This window comes from Miscanthus floridulus, chromosome 12, assembly GCF_019320115.1.
Source record: "Miscanthus floridulus cultivar M001 chromosome 12, ASM1932011v1, whole genome shotgun sequence".
Lineage (NCBI taxonomy): Eukaryota > Viridiplantae > Streptophyta > Magnoliopsida > Poales > Poaceae > Miscanthus > Miscanthus floridulus.
The window spans coordinates 13,074,856-13,095,083 of record NC_089591.1 but is presented as its reverse complement, the minus strand read 5'-3'; the positions used below and the strand labels follow the sequence as shown (position 1 = coordinate 13,095,083).

The window sequence follows — 20,228 nt, the reverse complement described above, 5'->3', positions numbered from 1 at the left end:
CACCATCACTATCAACAGACTCTTCGGGTGGAGATGATGAGAGCGAGATGGGGCGGGGTCCCCTAGACCATCTCCCCGATGTCAGGGGGACGGCGCCCGGGGCGTTGGTGAGCAACCCAGCACTTCCAAGAGGAGGAGGAGAGGACGCCTCGAGGCCGGCGATCACTTGCCCCAGGGCCAAGGCCGACACGCCCGAGGCACGGGTGTTAGGGAAGCGAGCCATCAGCCTAGTGGGCTCAACGGCGGAGGTAGAGCAGGTGGCGGTGGGGGTGACACAACTGCCCCCATAGAGGGTCGAGGGGGCACCAGAGTCCGGCGAGGACCGGCTGGCACCGATGGATACAGAGGCCGTGCCTCCGCCGCCGCCACCGCCTTTGTAGAGGAGGGTTCGCTGTGCCAAAGCGGTTGCATCCCCGCTCAAGGTGAGTGTTTCGTCGGTGGAGTTGTAGTACCTCCTGCTCATCCCTTGGCCAGTATGCTGACCTTGTGAATCTGTACCTTCAGCTGGATGCGTCATGTGGAAGTGCCCGCCCTAGCACCATGTAAGGCGCTCAAGGTGAGCAGCCAGCTCCACTGCCCAAGGTGAGCATGGCGCTGGCCTCGGCCGGGGCCGACCTGAAGGAGCCGGACACCCAAGAAGGGGCGGCCGAGGCATCCATGGAGCAAGTGGAGGAGGAGGAGCCTACGCCTCATGAGGCCGAGGCCCACGAGTCAGGCTGGAGCTGAGGCACCTTCAGTCGCCGAGGCCACCAAGGGTGAGGCCGAGGCCCCCTAGATTCCTGAGGCCAAGGCGACGGAGGCCGGGGCGCCCTAGGACCACCGATGCCGAGGTGGTGGGGGACAGAGCCCCTGGAACCACCAAGGCAGAGGTGGCGGAGGCCAGAGCCCCTAGGGACCATCGAGGCCTAGGGTGGTGGAGATCGGCGTGAGCGTGGCGAAGCCTGGCAGCCTAGGAAGTGGAGATGGGGGCAGGGCAAGCTTCAACACTGCCCCCAATCCTAGGCCCGCCGCTGTCATAGGAGAGTGCCCGGGAAGTGGAGGTCCATTCGATCTCCTCCGATGATACTTCCCAGGAGAAGGAGGTGGCGGATGCCAAGGCGGCCAGCACCATGGAGCAGCCTGCTCTGACCTTTGGCGAGGGAAGCTCGGCCCTCATACGGGTACAACCCGAGCCCCCCAGGTGGGATCACCCGCGTGTCTTGTGGTGGAGCCGAGATGACCCCGAAGGGGAGCCCCTGTTTGCTCTTGAGGATGCGACCGAGGGGGGCGCTAGGACACCTTCGAGTAATACCGCCAGCTGGCGGAGTGGTCGCTGTGGACAACGCTGTTCGTCATGGCTGACGATCTGCCCGGGGTCACCCAGGTTCACGCCTTCTTTTCTCATGTGGTGTCGTCTTTTTCTGAGTTTTCTCGCATTGAATGACCCCCTATTCTGCCTATCTAGGAGCTCGAGACCCGGTCCCTCAGGAAGTTGTTGTTCCTCCAGCAAGAGAGGGGCATCTAGGGACCAGCTCCAGTAGTAGAGGGACCTGCTTGCTGGGGCCAACGAGCTTCTATCAGCACGGAGCGCGGAGGTGGAGGACCTCCTGCCTTTGCTGTGCCGATGCAAAGGCCGAGGTGGCTACGGTTCAGGAGTAGGCCACCCCCCTGGTGGCGCGGATCAAGGAGCTAGAGGAGTTGTCTTAGGCGGCCAGCGAGCGGGACACCTTCAGGTCCCTAGGCTGAAGAAGCAAAGGCCTCTGCCAAGGCCATCGCTAGGCAGCTGGGGACAGAGCAAGGTGCGCACCTGCTGATGAAAGGTGCCCTAGCGAAGGCGCTCAAGGTGGCTGAGGCCTCCCGGGTCGAGGCCCTAGCTTTGAAGGAAAAGGCCAAGGGTGAGTCCCGTCCCCCTTGTTTTATTTGTTTTTCTTGCGTTTGACCTCTAACTCCCGATGTGGTGCAGAGTTAGAGAAGGAGGCTTCTATGGTGGCCGAGGCCTCTCAGATTGAGGTCTAGCGCTAGAAAGAGAAAGTCGAGGCCTCTTGGGTCGAGGCCTAGTGCCGGGAAGAGAAAGTCGAGGGTGAGTCCCGTAGGCCTTAGCCCCTGTTCGGCTTATTTTCCTTTGCGCTTAACCCTATTCTGCTTGTCTTGGCGTAGGGTTGGAGAAGGAGGTCTCCCGGTCGCTGAGGCTTCTATTGCGGTGCAGGCAGTGCTCGAGGCTAAGATTGGGGAGCACACCGGGCTGTAGAGCGATGCTCATACCGCCTGTGAGGCCCTAGAGGTTGAGGGGGTCTAGTCGGGCAGCTCCCTTGGGAGCCGCTTGATCGCGTTGAGCGGCCAAGTGCGCGAGCGACTCCGAGGGGCGCTGCACACGAGAGTCAAGCGTGCCCTGGCCGTCATCGCCTTGCACTACACCGGCGTCGACCTCGAGGCCGTTAGTGATGGCTATGTCCTGGCCGAGGATGACGAGGAGGCCAATAAGGAGGTCACGAAGCTGCTGGAGGTGGCTGAGGGCCCTGGCATGGCGCTGGCCAAGTAGTTCGAAGAGGAGGTGGTCCCTCCCACACCGTCCGCCGACGTTGGAGACCCTGAGCCTTGACTTGGGCCCAAGAGGCCATGTGTCGGGTACCATAAAGTGGGGTACCCCGAGCATACATCGAAAGAATCACTCAAACCCCATAAAAACAAAGCCAAAAGGTAAGCCATCGGTTAACCCTAGGCCTCGTCCGAGCCCACTGGCTCTCCGCTTCACCTTTGGCCTCGCACAGGAGGTCTCGATGGCCTGCCAAATATCTACCTCGCGCAAGGCCTTGCATGGGAGGCCTCAACGGGGAACTGATTCTCCGTCTCGCCCAAGGCCCCGCGCGTAAAGCCTCGGACGAAGATTCTCTGTATCGCTGGAGGCCGGCTCAGCAACAACCCATCGCTTCTACCTTGACCAGTCCCCCCGACCAGGCGTCATGTCCCATTAATGTGCCCACTACTCCCACAATATCAGCAGGACGACGGCTCAACAGTACGGAACGGCCGACGATACGGGAGGTCACGTCGACGCCACACCGTCTAGGATAGGACTGGGGTAGGGGTTATCGGCCACTGTGCTCTGGTGCTGTACCCACGATCAGCGCCTGCACTACGCTGTGCCGCCTAACCCCTGCCCAGGTACAACGCGGCATGGGGAGTCAAGTCCGGGTCACCATAGCCTCGGAATCAGCGTATGAGCCCAACTACTCCCTCCATGCCCCGGCAATCTACTGCAGGGTCTCGGCAACCGCAGGGATTCACAGTCTGCCGAGCCTCCCACAATGGCTCAGCCTCGGCACCAACTGATCCTCGGCTTCCCACGTAGTCAACCCACAGTAACCGGCACATTGACCGCCACGCCCCGCCTCAAGATGGCACTGGAGACCCACGACACACAGGATCAGATGTGACCAGCGCGTCACCCTAGTACTTCAAGGACGAGACCACTCCATCGACCACGCCACCACAGGAATAGGCTACAGGGCTCGGACATGCCGCCTCCGTTCGCACGACGCCGTGTTGCTAGCGCATGTATCACCCTTGTCCCCCCTTCAACTATAAAAGGGAGGGACCAGGGCCATTTCTAGAGGGATCGGAGGCGGACGATTAGGCCTACGCCCACACAAAGAACTCACGCACAAATGCTCAAACGAACACTCGAACTCCCCCATGGCTTAAGATCAACATCTCAAGCAATCCATGCTGCTCCACGTTGAGACCTGGGACTAGCTCCCTCTCTTGCCCTACTTGTAACCCCCTACTACGAGCATTTCGGTGCAAGGAATACAAGATTGATCTCTCAAACTGGACGTAGGGTACCCATTACCCGAACTAGTATAAAACTTGTGTCTCTTTGCATCACCATCCGAGATCGGGAACACGCAGTACAAATTTACTAGTTGGTTGAGGGCTCGCCGGTCCAAAACACTGACACCATGTAAATAGATTAGGATTATTTTTGTACCATAACGCTTGTGGCCTGTCGAGGCCTTTTTTAAAGTACTTATGCATCTACGCTTCTTAATCGTTTTTTACTGTATTTCTGAGCCTCTACCCTTTGTCTCATCTCTGAACAAATTTCTTGCAAAAAACTTCCTTGGAGCCTAAGCTGCCCCTCGGGCAAAAGATGGTGAGGGAGTGCCGTAGCCCGGAGGCATAGGCCATCTCACGACTCGACCGGCCTTTTGGCCTTGAGACAGACTTTCAGTCCTTAGGTTTTTCACAACCAATTTGTCAGAGCGCGCTAGAGAGTTAGGCGTAGAAATTTTTTTGAAAAATGACTAAAAAATGGTACGTGGGACTTAGGGGGGATTCCCCCTTCTAGCCCCCGAGGGAGGCTTGGTTCTGCAGAGGCAAAGCTGTGTCCTGTTCGAGCCCTGTAGTGGGCACCTCTGTAGAGGCAGAGCTGAGTCTCCCTTATGGTGTTATTGTAATGCCGAGGCCCGCGATGGGCTCGGGGGGTTTCTCGAAAAATTAGAACAACTAAAGAACGCTTCTTAATTGTATTTCGAGAAACAATATATACAATGCTTGGAAATTTAAGGGTAAAAGCGACATAGCTATTCTATGTTCCAAGCGTTGGTGAGGATTTCGCCCTTCTCGTTGGCTAGCTTGTAGGTCCCGAGCTTCAACACTTGGGCGACGATGTACGGTCCTTCCCATGGCGGGGTCAGCTTGTGACGGCCCTTGTTGCTCTACCTCAGCCTCAGCACTAGGTCGCCCACCTTCAGGTCTCGGCTTCGAACGCGCCGAGCTTGATAGCATCATAGGGCTTGCTAGTATTTGGCTGAATGTAGCAGCGTAAATGTCTCGGGCTTCCTCCAGTTGGTCAAGGGCATCCTCAGTGGGCAGTGTGGTTGCTCTGCTCGTTGTAGGCCTGAAGCCTCGGGGAACCGTATTCCAAGTCAATGGGGAGGACGGCCTCGGCTCCATAGACCAGAAAAAATAGTGTGAACCCCGTGGCTCAGCTCGGGGTGTTCCTCAGGCCCCAGATGACCGACGGGAGTTTGGTGAGCCATTTCTTGCCAAATTTCTTCAACCGGTTGTATATTCTTGGCTTGAGGCCTTGTAGGATCATGCCGTTGGCATGTTCTACTTGGCCGTTAGTCCTAGGGTGTCCTACGGCCGACCAGGCCACACGGATGTGGTGGTCATCGCAGAACGTCAAGAACTTGTGGCCTGGTGAACTGCGTCCCATTATCGGTGATGATGGTGTTCGGAACCCTGAACCTGTGGATGATGTCATTGAAGAATAGCACCGCTTGCTTAGATTTGATTCGATTGATCGGGCGAGCCTTGATCCATTTGGAGAACTTATCGATCACTACCAGTAGATGGGTGTAGCCTTCGGGGGCCTTCTACAGAGGCCCAACCATGTCGAGCCCCCACATGGCGAACATGCCATGTAATGGGGATGGTTTAGGAGGGCTTGGGCTAGGAGGTGCAGTCTGCCATGCATAGTACTGGCATCCCTCGTAGGAGCGTACGAGCTTGGTGGCATCAGCAACCTGCCATTGGCCTAGTAGAATCCTTGGCGGAAGGCATTTTCGACGAGCGTTCGAGGCGCTGCATGGTGCCCGCAGGCTCCTGCATGTAGGTCCCAAAGTAGGGCTTGGCCTACCTCGGTGGTGATGCATCGTTGGAGAACGCCAGATGGACTTTGCCTTGTACAACTCGCCATTGCTGAGGACGTAAGTTTTGGCTCATCGCTGCAAGCCATCGGGCTTTGGTCCTATCTACAGGAAGCTCTCCTCGAATGAGGCAATCAAGGAATGGGACTCGTCAGTCCGTGCTCAGGTTGGCCTTAGGAGGCTCCGTGTTGACTTCCATGACCTCGGGCTCAGCCGAAGGGGTCTCGGTGATAGAGGGGGCCTTAGGCCCTGTGGTGGGCTCGACCGGTGGGCTCTCTTCCATCACCGAGATGTAGTCGATGGAAGGCTTGTGGAGGTCTCTAGCGAAGACGTTTGGGGGGACCTAGGGCTCGTGCCTGACGCTATTTTTGCCAGTTCAGTCCACGGCCTCATTGAATTTTCACGTGATGTGGTTGAGTTCGAGACCATCGAACTTGCCTTCTAGGGGATGTACCAGCTTGCAGTACACCTCCATTTTAGGGTCATGGCAGTTCGACTCCTTCATTCTTGATCGATGACGAGCTGCGAATCACCCCGTACGTCGAGACGCCACACTCCAAGTTCGATGGCGATCTACAAGCCATTGACAAGGGCTTCGTACTCGACTGCATTGTTAGAGGTGGTGAAGTGGAGTCGAACCATGTAGCGCATGTGTACTCCGAGGGGTGAGATGAAGAGCAGACCCACGCCTGCCCCAGTCTTCATCAGGGACCCGTCAAAGTACATGGTCTAGCACTCCGCCTGGACTTGAGCAGGTGGCAGTTGGGTGTCGGTCCACTCAGCCACAAAATCGGCCAAGACCTAAGACTTGATTGCTTTCCGAGGTGCAAAAGCTAGGGCTTCCCCCATGAGTTCGATGGCCCACTTGGCTATCCTACCCGAGGCCTCCCGGTTATGGATTATCTCTACCAGGGGGAAAGACGACACCACGGTCACCTGGGTGGGACTCGAAGTAGTGACGCAGCTTGCGTCGAGCCAAGACTATGGCATAGATCAGCTTCTGGATGTGGGGGTAGCATGTTTTGGTCTCGGAGAGCACTTCGCTGATGAAGTAAATAGGTCGTTGGATGGGTAGAGCGTGCCCCTCTTCCTGCCTCTCGACCACTACTGGCCACGCTGACCACTTGGGTCATTGCGGCGACGTAGAGTAAGAGGGCTTCGCCTTCGGCTGGCGATATCAGGACGGGAGGATTAGTGAGCAGTGCCTTGAGCTCGGCGAGGGCTTCTTTGGCCTCGGGGGTCCAAGAAAAGCATTTTGATTTCCTTAAGAGACAGGTACAGAGGCAAGCCTTTTTCGCCAAGGCAGCGAGATGAAGCAGCTCAGGGCCGCAAGGCATCCCATAACCCTCTGCACTCCTTTGAGATCTCGGATTGGTCCCATGCTGGTTACAGCTGAGACCTTCTCTAGGTTGGCCTCGATGCCGCGTTCTGAGACTATGAATCCCAAGAGCATGCCTCGGGGGACCCTGAAGACACACTTCTCAGGGGTTGAGCTTGATGCCCTTCTCTCTAAGGCATTTGAAGGCTATCTCCTAGGTCATCGACGAGATCCCCAGCTTTTCTGGACTTGACCACGATGTCGTCCACGTAGGCCTCGACGGTTCGCCCAATGTACTCACCAATGACCTGGGTCATGCACCGCTGGTATGTGGCCCCTACGTTTCTAAGGCCGAACGGCATAGTCACATACCAGTACATGCCAAATGGTGTGATAAAAGAAGTCACGAGCTGGTTGGACTTTTTCATCTTGATTTGATGGTAACCTGGAATACGCATCAAGGAAAGATAGGATTTCACATCCCGCAGTGGAGTCAACTGATTTGGTCGATTCGAGGTAATGGGAAAGGGACTTTCAGACAGGCTTTATTCAAACCGGTGTAGTCTACACACATCCTCCACTTCCCATTTTTCTTTTTGACTAACACAGGGTTAGCTAACCACTCCGGATGGGACACTTCCTTGATGAATCTGGCCGCCAAAAGCTTCTGCACCTCCTCGCCGATGGTCCTATGCTTTTCCTCATCGAATCAGCGTAGGCGCTGCTTCACTGGTCTGGAGCCAGCCCAGATGTCCAAGGCGTGCTCAGCGACTTCCCTTGGTATGCCTGGTATGTCCAAGGGACTCCACGCGAATACATCGGCATTCACACGAAGAAAGTCGATGAGCACGACTTCCTATTTGATGTTGAGGGTGGCATTGATCCTCAACGCTCGGTCGTCGGGGTAGGTGGGGTCGACCGGAACGAGCTTGATGGCCTCCACGGGCTCGAAAGTCCTAGTACCACACTTGGGCTCGGGCAGCTCGCTGCCAAGTCGGTCGAGGTTGGCGATGAGGGTCTCGGCCTCCACGAGAGCCTTGGCGTACTCGATGCATTTGACATCGCAGTCGTATGCATGCTCGTATGTGGACTCGATCGTGATGATGCCACTGGGACCCGACATCTTGAGCTTAAGGTAGGTGTAGTTGGGGACCGCCATGAACTTGGCGTAGCACGGCCGCCCCAAGATGGTGTGGTAGGTTCCCTTGAATCCAACCACCTCGAAGGTGAGGACCTCCTTGCGGTAGTTGGAGGGAGTGCTGAAGCAAACGGGCAAGTTGATGCGCCTAAGGGGTTGCGTGTGTTTCCCTAGCATGATGCCATGGAAAGGCACGGCATTGCCCTAGAGCTACAACCGGTCGAGCTCCAGGAGCTCTAGGGTGTTGGCCTAGATGATGTTCAGGCTGCTGCCTCCGTCCATCAGCACCTTGGTGAGCTGGGTGTTGCCGATGATCGGGTCAACAATGAGTGGGAACTACCCGAGGTTTGGGACATAATCGGGGTGGTCGTCCTAATCAAAGGTGATCGCCTCCTGAGACCAGTCAAGGTACTAGGGAGTGGCCACCTTCACTAAGAAGACCTCCTGGCGTTCCCTCTTCCACTAGCATGCTATGAGACATGCTGAGGGCTCGCCAAAGATCATGAAGGCTTTGTGCACCTTGGGGAACCCGTCATCCTTGTCGTTGTCCCTATCGCCGACGTCCCTCTTTTTGGCATCATCGTAGGGGAGCCCGAGCTTGGTGTAGTAGCATCGGAGCATGGTGCACTCTTCGAGGGTGTGCTTCACTGGGCCCTGGTGGTAGGGGCAGGGGTTCTTAAGCATATCATCGAAGAGCCCGGGGCCTCTGGGGACCCAGGGATTCTTGCGCTCTACGGCCAGTGACTAGATCGGCCTCGAGGACCTCCTACTTGCCCTGGTGACCCTTTTTCTTTTTCTTGGGGAGGTGGGGAGCCGAGGCCTCAGGGGCCTCATCTCTCTGCTTCCCCTTAGCTTCGTTGTCGGGGAAGATGGCCCCAACAGCCTCTTCGCCCAAGGAGAAGTTGGTGGTGATGTCGAGGAGCGCGGTAGCCGAGCTCGGCACATTCTGGCCTAACTCTCGAACCAAGTCTCGATAGGTGGTGCCAGAGAGGAAAGCCTAGACAATTTCTGAGTCACCGACGCTGGGCAACTCGGTGCATTGCTTGGAGAAACGCTGGATGAAGTCTCGGAGAGACTCATTCAGCTTCTGGCGATAACTCTTGAGGTCCCTAGGAGTTCTCGGGGCGCATGTATGTGCCCTGAAAAATTCCTGACGAAGACCCTCACCAAGTCACGCCAGTTGTGGATTTGTGAGGGAGGTAGGTGTTCGAGCTAGGCTCATGCCGAGCTCTGACAGGAACAAGGGGAGGTTGTGGATGATGAGCAGGTCATCGTCCACAGTCACCTAGCTGACAAGCCAGGTGGTAATCGGACCAACCAAAGCTCGAGGTTGGTCTCACCGCTGTATTTCATGAGGTTGGCCGGTTGGTGAAACCAGGGTCGGGAACTAAGCGCCGCGGATGGCCCTGCTAAAGACTCGAGGACCAAGTGGCCCAGGGGAAGGACTATGGTCCTCCTCGCTGTCGTAGCGATGGCCTTAGTGCGGTTGGTACCCATGGGCGGGCCCCTCGTTATCGTGGCGCCATCGCCTGCCAACCACATTGTGGTCGCCTTGTCCCTCGCGTCGGCCGCCAAGGCGCTCGTGCACCGAGAGGGTTCTATTGGCTGTTGGTGCCCGGGCAAGCTTGGGACCAACCAAGGCCTCTCTATCCTACCAAAGTGATGCCGTGGGTAGTTCCGAGCTGCCCCCATGCTGTCGAGAGGTAGAGCTCTCGGCCTGCTGCACTGCGGCGGTCTCGAGGAGGTCCCAGAGCTCGCCGTGGACCCATCGCGCGGTCATGGTAGAGGGCTCGGGCATCGTTCAATGAAGCATCGCCACTGCCATGACATTCTGGCTAGCATGATTGAAGATAGGGGGCTGCTCGCCCCCTATGTCATTGTTGATGAGGTGGTGGACGTTGTGGGCCCTCCGCCTGGCTACTCCATGATCACCGTGACCCTACTGCTCTTGCTCGAGAGTGTTTCGAAGCTACTGTAGAAGGAGTCAGTCTTGTTCGACCTTGGCCTGAAGCTCACAGAGCTGCTCCAAGTCAAGGCGTCGATGTTCCTTAGGGGCGAGGTTCTCGTTCCGCACCGTAGGGTGCTAGTTCCATGGAGGTGCGGCGCTGCTCACCCCCACGGGGTGCAGGGAGCAAAAACCTGTCCCTTCATCCTCATCGCCCGTGCTTGGCATCCTGAGCCCGATGTGGAAGCACTCACGAGTGGGGTCGTAAGTGCCTTCATCATCAGAGTCGGAGAAGCTGAAGCAGTAGTCGCTCGTGGCTAGGAAGCTGTGCATGGCTTCAGGGTTGCGAAGCCCAGAGAAGTCTGCTCTGGTCCATGCCTCATCCTTCGAGGAGTCAGCATGGGTGTGGGTCGAAGTAGTGGCGTCAAGATTGAGGGCGAAGTGTTGGTGGCGTCCTGAGGGCTCCGTGTGAGCAGAAGTGTAGGCGGAAGCAAAGGTGGCGGCGGCATTACGCAACCCGAAAGGGTACGGGGATGGTGCCATTGCTGGGTCTTGCTCCACCGAAGTCGACCCCTCAGGAGGTGGTGGGGCAGAGCTTGATGATGGGGCATCACTGCACGCCATCGGCGTCTTTCCCTTATCTAGGCTCAGGCTAGACAGGTCCCCATCTAGGGACCTGGTGCCAACAGCTGGGCATGGGATTCCGGCGGAGCGCGGCGCATGGCCCTGTGCTTGCGCGGTGTCGGGGTGATCCCACCCGCGTCGCACTTGGCAGGCGTGACGATGGTGGCAGCCCTGGCGCCGCCTGCGCCTGGGCTGCTAGTGTGTGATGTCGTCGTCGGTCAGTGGGGCTCGGGGTGTGAGGAGTACCATGTCGTACTTAGATCCTAGAGACATGAACTCTAGGCTCTTGAACCAGATCACCGTGCCGAGATGTAGCGGTCGTACGGGGTCTGCCATCTAGAACTTGTTGGGATGACGAAGCTGATATGTAGTAGTGCCCCTACCTGGCACGCCAACTATTGGTGTTTTGGGCCGGCGAGCCCTCAACCAACTAGTAAATTTGTACTGCATGTTCCTAATCCCGGATGATGATGCAAAGAGACACAAGGTTTATACTGGTTCAGGCAATAGGTGCCCTATGTCCAGTTCGAGAGATCGATCTTGTATTCCTTGCACCAAGGTGCTTGTAGTAGGGGTTTACAAGCTGGGCGAGAGAGGGAGCTAGCCCCAGGTCTCTGCGTGGAATGGTGTGAATTGCTTGAGATGTTGATCTCAGGCAGCGGGGAAGTGCGTGTGTTCGTCTGAGCTCTATGTGTGAGTTCGTAAACTCATGAGCTCGTCCTCTATGAGCGTAAGTGTTAGCCTAAACCTCAGCCTCTGTTAGTCCGTCCCTAGAAACAGCCCCGGTCTCTCCCTTTTATAGTTGAAGGGGGGACAGGGGTGATACATGTATTCGCTACGCAGCATCCTATAAGCAGAGGCGGCATGTCCGAGCCCTGTAGCTTGTGACTATGGTGGCATGGTCGATGGAGCTGGTCCTGTCCATTGATATACTGGAGCGATGTGCTGGTCATGCCTTGATCCTGTGCGACGTGGGAGCTCCAGTAATAGCTTGATGCAGGGCATGGCGAACGACATGCCTGGTCAGTTGTGCGCTGATAGTGAGAAAAGCTGAGGCTCAGTCAGTGCCGAGGCCAAGCCATCGTGCAGGGGCTTGGCGGGCAGCGAATCTCGAGGCTATCGAGACCCTAAAGCGGATTGCCGAGGCTCAGAGGGAGCAGTTGGTCCTGTACACTGATTCTGAGGCTACAGGGACCCGAACTTGACTCTCCATGCCTGCGCTACCCTCGGAGCAGTTGGGGTTAGGCAGCATAGGGTGGTATGGGTGTCAGTCGTGGGCATAATGCTAAGCACAGCGGCCGGTAACCCCTACTCCATCCTGTCCTAGGACGGCATGGCAGTCGATGTGACCCTACGTCTCGTCGGCCACTCCACTGTGTCGAGCCATCGCTTCGGCTAATATCGCAGGAGCAGCTGAACGTGTTGGTTGGATGTGACATCCTATCAGAGAAGTGGGTCAAGGCAGAGGCGACATGGTTGTTTGCCGAGCCGGCCTCGAGTGAGGCAAAGAATCGGCAACTCATCCGAGGCCTTCCGGGCAGGGGCCTCGGGCGAGTCAGAGAATCAGATCCCTGTCCGAGGCCCTATGTGTGAGGCCTCGAGCGAGTCGGAGAATCGGTTCCCTATCCGAGGCCCTACGTGAGAGGCCTCGAGCGAGGCGGAGAATCGGTAGCCTCGGACAAGGTGGGGGTTAGCTAGTAGTTGTCTCTTGGATTTGATTTTTAAAGGGTCTAAGTGATTTTTTCGGCTCTTGCTTAGGGGACCCCTTTTTATGGTACCCTACAGAGTTTAACTCGGGAGATAAAGTATTACTCTTTAACTCTAGGGTCTGACTTTTTGGGCATGGAAAGTTGTGGAATCAATGGAGTGGCAAGACCGACCAATTTATAAGAGCACAAGTATAATGGCAACCACCGGAGCGATAGCACTATCCTACTTGAGCCCATATAAACCCGGTAGTCCGTTGAGTATCACGAAGGATCTTGAATAATCACCAACATACAACCAAGATCATACATGATTCAACACACACATCACATGTTACATAAAGTTCACAAATAGTTCATCGTATATCGGAGTTCAAATATAAATATTACAACACCAAGTTCAACTATAGTAGCGGAAGCAATATAGTTTTGAAACCATCATCACACACATAGTTCAAATACATGCCAGTTCATGATCAAGCCCAACAAAAGCATCATAGGTAAGACAACATAGAAGGGCTGTGTCCGCGGCCTCACTCCTCGTCCAAAGCTAGAGAGAAGCAGTTCTTGCAATAACCATGGTACACCGTACCATCTGTAGCCAGTGGAAAATAAACCCTAAGTATGAGAATGTACTCAGCTCGACTTACCTATCATAAACCAAGAATAAAGCAACACCAAGGATCATGCAAGTCTTTATAAGTGGTGCTAGCTTGACAACATTTTGCATAAAAAGCCACTAGTTGAACTACACATTTTATAATTCGGTCTTTAAGTTAATTGTAGCTATTCAACTCTAGATTAGCAACTAACCTGTGCCAAACATGTGTTATACAATTATGTAGCATAACAATAGTAACCATAGCCATTTATTATATCATCATCATAGCCATTTCACTTTCATGTTCTCACTACGATAGAAGAAAGCTCAGTCAAGTTTCTCACTATCCAGGAGAGACGGCGATTCGAATCGATTGCAACCAGCTGGGTAGAAATCATAACACAAACCCAGACATACCTGTGCTAAGGTAGACTTAGGTCACCTTTGGTATAACTTAGGTCGTATATCATGGGTTCGATCAGCGCCGCACACTCAAGGACTGATCGGCTGTTAGGACGATCAAGCCTAGCCTACCCTTGGACTCACATCTAGCTTCCCGCACATCCTTACTACCCCTAGTGTGTGCCCTCGTATAGAATGAGGCCCGAACTGAGTTGAGCTACTCGACTTCATGATCAAAATGAGTTATCCAGCCAGCTAAGTGAGAGGTTGTGTCTAAAATGACCGAGGACCAACAACGATGTGGTCCTTAAGCGGCACAAATGGAATCACATGAGTCAACCTACGACATAGACTCCGTCCGACATCCAATTACATCGTCACATGGTTCTTTTCCACGATAGCAAATATAGCCAACCGTGACCAGGTATCCACCTATAGCTCGCAGGTGATAGGAAATCACCCGACTTCTACCAAACTAAGCATGGCTAAGCATTTATCTAATCCTAGACCTACATAGGGTTCAACGTATATTTCTGGACAAGGAAATTATATGCATTAAGTGTTTCCAATCAACTCTTATAACCTAATGCATCAAACATAAAAGAACTCAAGTTGATATTTATAAAGCATGGGAGGCTTAGAATGCTCCGAGGCATGCCTTTCAAGTAGTCTGAGGGATTATGGTCCGGGCACTCAGGCAGTTCTTCCTGGACATGTTCTTGGCCTTTTGGAATTTCCTACTGCTAGATCTCCTGCTGGTCCTCCTCTCCCATGGCCTCGAACTCTATAAGTGTTATTCCCTCCGATGATCCTATATGCATGAAGATATAGATAAATATAGAGAATGACAAGCAATGAAGTGCAAGTATGGTATGCCAAAATGCATATACATACGCATCCTTAGCAACAAGATAACAAGATGATGATAGGATTACTTTGCATTATTAAGTAGGTGCATATCTCCTTTCTTGCAAAGCAAATATATGCTCACCATGTTCTAGCAACCTAAGATAAAATTGTTCATCATTAGTAAGGGGCCTAAAACCTACAACTAACAACTTATCTTAATTAGCCTAAGCATCTAAACAACAAGCATCAAGTTCACACAAAGCAATCAAGTCAAGAAATTAGATACAAGTGAATTATAGAGCAATAAATAACTAAGTGCATACAACCAATCAAAACTAGGCATAACCAACTATACCCGTAGGTTATATATATCACCAATATGTTAAAAAGTATATTGGTTGGACCCAAATCAATTTTATATAAGCCTTTATTAATTTATCAATTAATTTAGATGAAAATTGGAACTGCTACTTCTAGGGCTCAATAAATTCTAGAAAAATTACAGCAGGCTACAAATACTCCCAAGAGACTACTATTAAAATTTCTTGCATTTGGACAAGTACAACAACCTCTACAAAAATGAGAACTTAAATGGTTTATAGCAATTTAAATATGTTTAGCATGGTGAAGAGTGTCAAGCAACAGATTTACTATTTTTCCTATAGTCCTCATAACACAAGAATACTGTGGAAATTAATTCATGCCCATAGGTTACATAAATCTACCACAATTAATTTCACAAGAAACTAGCATTTAATCAAGCTAAAACGAGAAGTCAAATTCCAAGCATGCTTAATGTAGGTTTAATATTTTTTCTAGCTACAGCATGTCAAAACAAGACTAGCAAAATTGAAATCACATTTTTAGCATCTTCCAAACGAAGGTTATGCATTTTACAAGATTAAATAGGTAATAAACAAGATAATTTAAACAAGGTATATAACGGTAGCACATACCAAGTTTCATATTTTCAATAGATAGTACTCATCAACATGAAGCTAACAAAATTTGGTTCACTCAAATTGGACACTCCTAGAATTAGTTATGAATTTTACAACTTTACAGCTATTTTTGTAAAACAATTAAAGAAATCATCAAAACTCTGTTAAACGCTAGGTACACCTGAGCACAGCGCACCCCACTGTGAATGGCGCTTGGGCCCCGCGGTCAACCGGCTTCACCCATTAGACACAGAGAGCAGGGGTGCAGTTTTCATTGGCAAGAGCTCGCCGACGGTGAGGCCTCCAGCGGTAAGGGCATCACCACTAGCTCCCTCTTGTCCTTTCGTCCTCAATGAGCTAGGTGGTTGAAGCTCTACCGATAGTTAAGCATAGCGGCAGCACTAATGGTGGCTTGGCGGTGGTGTGTGGTGGTGCTCCAGCCATCTCCGGCCACGGCAAGCTCGGATGAGTGTGACTATAGCTTGAGGGTGACCTAGCGGAGATCTAGGGTTAGGATTTGGGCTCTTAGAGGCGGCAGTGAAGCACGACCACGTGCATGGCGACACAGCGGCGTGAGCATGATAGCGGCGCTATGGTGTTCTGGTGAGCGAGGTGATGGCATTGTGCATTCATCTTTCTTGTGTGTTTCACCATCCTAAGGCTATGCCCTAACACCTAAAAGTGAGAGAGGAAGAAGACGAAGCAAGCATGACCACAGTGGTGCGCATGGCAGCGGTGCGGTCGGTTCATGGCAGTGCGGTGCACGTTCTTCCTCTGGTACGACTGGCATTGGCTAAAAGCCAGCGACTATAGCATCCATGAGACCTAACAACTACAGAATAGGAGCGAGAGAGAGCAGGATGCACAAGGTGGCCTGGCCACGGCAAGCTTAAGCTCGGTGGCGCACTACGGCCATGACGAGCGCGATGATGGCTCAATAGGGCCTCACCTCGGCTCAAGAGATGTTGGTATCGAGTCGATGAGGTAGGGCATGACGTGGCAGAGCTAGGGGCAAGATGAATCTAGCGGGGGTGCGCTGATGGTTGCTAGTGCAGCCTATGAAGGTGTGAAAGTGGTGGCATTGCTGGCTTTCTCCGCTCTAGAGCAGCGCAGTAGGTGAGAGGGAGATGGAGAGCGCAAGTGAGAGTGAGAGTGGGCATGCAGGCACTGTGCTGTCCTCAGCACCACCCTGACCATGGCATGGGCCTAGCACCAGCGTATGGCAGCCACGCGGCGGCCGTGGCCTATGCCTGGTCGGCCACGACTGAAGCTGGTTTGTGTCCTTGAAATGCCAACTGAAACTCAATTTTCTCTCCACTATAACTCCTAATCCGTGTAGTGTTTTGGTAAACCAATTTCACCATTTTATAGAGCTACATGAGTACTTCCAACTTTGCTTAAAGAAGTTTGGCCAAATTCCAAATGGTTTTCAAACTAAAAATCCCCAAAGTTGGCTACATTGAAACTGTAAAGCAGTGTAGGACTTAGAAAAATTTTGGAGTTCTAAAATAGCATTAAGTTGATTTTTGTGAGCCTTGTTTGACTAAGCTAGGAACTAATTCAGCTCTTGACCCTTAAATAAAGTTTGTTCTACATGATCTAAGCTACAACTTTTACTTAAGCCCCACTGCCATGCAAGCCTTCTAAGTAATTAGTCAAGATAGGTCAAACAATCAACTTAATAAAGGGCATTTCTATTAATACCATCACTTAGAAGCATTTTTGGACCAACTCATGAATATAAAATTGGTTCCATTTTTTATGCTAAGTGTGTCTAAGTTGTTTTGGTGACCAACCAACACCCACTTGCATTATCAAGCATGATCACTAAGCATTCACAAGGCAATTTAAGCATTTTATGGAAGGAATCACAATTAGTAAATGTATCATTTCATGCTCATGAGTGCAAATGAATGGATGATGCTTATGCTCATGCAATGCAAGTGCAAGAATGCAAGCTTAACACTTGGGGTGTTACAAATGGGATGGACCATTTAAAATAGTTGCCACTTCACCCCATGGAGCCATCACGCTGGAAAGTGATGAAGGCAACATTTTTAATGTGAATGGACAACGTTTAAAACTTTACTATGAACCCGACAAGAAAGAATTAAAGGAGCTAGATATAATAGAGTTTATGACCTTCTAGCACCTATGCATGCTCTTGTGTTGTGGAGTGGGCTCGTTAGTCTATTTGTGTAAAAGGGCCATATAACCCATTCTAATGTGAGAAAAAGGTATACTAGTGATCTTGGACCCCCATATGGCACAACCAGGTGATGCGGTGCTCTTGTGATGTGGTGCTTAACTCACATTTCTAACAGCCAACTTTCATATAAAAACTACTAAAATAACACCAAGCTTAGACATAGGGCTTTGAAACTAATAATTTCAACAAGTTTTGGTGTTTAACCATTTGCAGGAGGACATTCATGGAATACATAGAAAATACATTAAAAAGACACAATAAGACAAGGTGTAACGTCACCCGTCATGAGTCCAAGGGGAGAAGGCCCACTTACCAGGCAAATCAGGGCCCAATCACATCGATAAAAAGGCCAAAACTGAAGAAAACCACCTCCAAGTCGTGTCAAACTTCATAGGCCTAATCAAGAAGCCCACAAGAAGACACCCTCCAAAATTGGGCTCAATTAGAGTTCATTTGGGGCAAACGACCCCTAAGGGTGACCGACCCCCCACTAGCTCCGTTTGGCCCGAACTTTGGTCGGTGGTCTCCCACTGGCTCTCCAACATTGGTGGAATAGGTATTCACGGAGGAATTGGTCCAAAGAATGGTGGTTTGCCCAAGATAGGAAGCAATCAAGGGAATATGCCATGGGACATTCCCTCTCCTCCACCTATAAAAGAAGGCCTCCCCCTCCTCATTCAAGACACGACAACAAGGCAAAGAGCTTCTCCACTTTTGAGCAACACTCCAAGGGCTTAGGCCCTAGTAGCTAGCTAAAGTTGTAAGGGAGAGATGTGAGGGATAGTTTGGGGAAGAGCCAGGGCTTGTCGGTGTCTCCCCGCCATGCACGTCAATGAATACTTATGCCTCTTTGGGTTTTCCCGCTAAGTGAGTATTCAGTGATTCTTTTGGTTATAAAGTATTTGATTAGTTAAGCTATACTCTTACTTGTTTGCGGGATCATCATCTATCCCCATGGTGGATAACCTTGCATTCATGCTAGAGTAATAGTTGATAGGATAGACGTGGTGTCTAGGCTAGAAGATATCTTTGTTTGCTTCATTCCCCACGGTTAAGTGGTAGGTGGCAGGTGGCGACAGCCCTGTCCGTACCTCATACTCCCCCACGTCTGGGTTCGATGTAGAGCGAAGGCTAGTATTGCTTGGCAGACTAGGTGTAAGCCTGGCACCCAAAGTGAGCAAGTAGGAGTCATGTTTATGTATTCTTAGACCGTAAAACCATCGAAATCTATCTCAACCTCTGCTAATTCTACCCTTGTGTTGTCCTTAGATGAACTAGCTAAAAGAGTACCTCCATTCCCTATGGAAAATACGATACCCTGAATACTTCCAGGTGAAGTGCTACAAGGGTAATTCCGTGCACTTGCACATTATTTCTATATGCCTTAAGAAATACCAACAAGCATTTCTAGCGCCGTTGTTGAGGAACGGTTGTTATTTTCTTCGAACCTAGTTTGTCCTCGTATTTGTATCTTTTCTTTTTATAAAAACAAAAATATCTTCTTTTACCTTTTTTACCATGAACACAACTCCTATCAAAAACCGTCCAATGTCAAAGGGGGAGTTTCATGAGCCACCACTTTCTCCAAAACCAAACCATTCATCTGGCTATGAACTCCACCCTGGCTTAATAGCCATGGTTCGGGCACTACCCTTCTCAGGGCACGATGGTGAAAACACTTGCCAACACCTACTAGAATTCGAGGAGATGTATTCATGCCTGAGTATCTCAGGCATGGCATAGGAAACCTTAAGGTGGACATTGTTTCCCTTCTCCCTCGTGGGGAAGGTGTGGTAATGGTACACACACTTCGTAGAAAGTTCGAATAGGGACTAGGATGAACTTAAGAACAAGTTTTGTCTTGTATTTTTCCTCATGTCCTCTATCATCTCTCTACCAAGGGTGATCATTGACTTTGACTAGTATGAGAAGGAGTATATAGGTGCAGCTTGGGCTAGGTTTTCAAAGTTAATTTATGCTAGCCTAGACTTGTCTTTACCCGATGGCATATTGTTGCATCTCTTTTGTTTGGGTATTGACATAGATGCTGACCTATGCCTAGACGTGACTGCTGAAGGCCATTTTACACACAAACCTATGATGGAACAAGTAGAATTCCTTGAGCACTTCATAGCCAAACATGTTTCTTCCGTCATAAGAACCAAACCGCTCTAGGCCAAAGTCATGTCAAGTGTTGAGGAATCCTCATCAGTCAAAACCAACCACATACCATCCCTAGGTTTGACTTATGAGCCCTCACCCAAACCACGAACATCAATGGAATGAGTAATTCATCCTTCGGAGTTCTTGATCAAATTCAAGGATTATGGCAATACCTCAAAACACTTTTGGCACAATCCTCATGAGGAAGTTTCCCCCTAGTGTAGAACCATCAATGAATGGCTAATGGAAGTGAAACATTCTTTCAAAGCAATTCGAATTCTTTCACCACGTATTTTGGTGTAGGACAACAAACACTTCTTTTGAAATTCTTCCATAGCTTTGTTGATGGTATCCTTATCTTCATTAGGCAGGTCTTCATAATGTACCATAAGGATGTTGTCATTGTTGTGAACCGCCATGACAACTGTGGTGTCCCACCAGGGCGTGCCTAGAAACATGTGTCGACACAGAATTTCATCCTGTGCTGAGGACACACTGCAGCAAGCCAGAAGGGTCCACTCGATGGAGCAGATCCGCCTAGCTTCAGCGTAGGGGTGGTCGATCCTGCGCAATCCTCCCGAGGCGTGCCAGTCAATTTGACCCTACAATTGACAAGGAGAGAAAGTTCATCAGTAGTTAAGGGCGGAACTTGCTGGTGTTGCCAGACAGTCCCGAATGTATGGCTGTGAGAGCCAATAT

General features: G+C 51.4%; 1 protein-coding gene across 1 annotated transcript; it reads right to left on the bottom strand.

The window, feature by feature from the left end:
• Positions 1–7,807: 7,807 nt before the first annotated feature.
• LOC136495563 (uncharacterized) lies at positions 7,808–8,110 on the bottom strand. The gene has a single exon (XM_066491460.1). The coding sequence runs from the start codon at positions 8,108–8,110 to the stop codon at positions 7,808–7,810; it is 303 nt and encodes a 100-aa protein (XP_066347557.1).
• Positions 8,111–20,228: the final 12,118 nt, after the last annotated feature.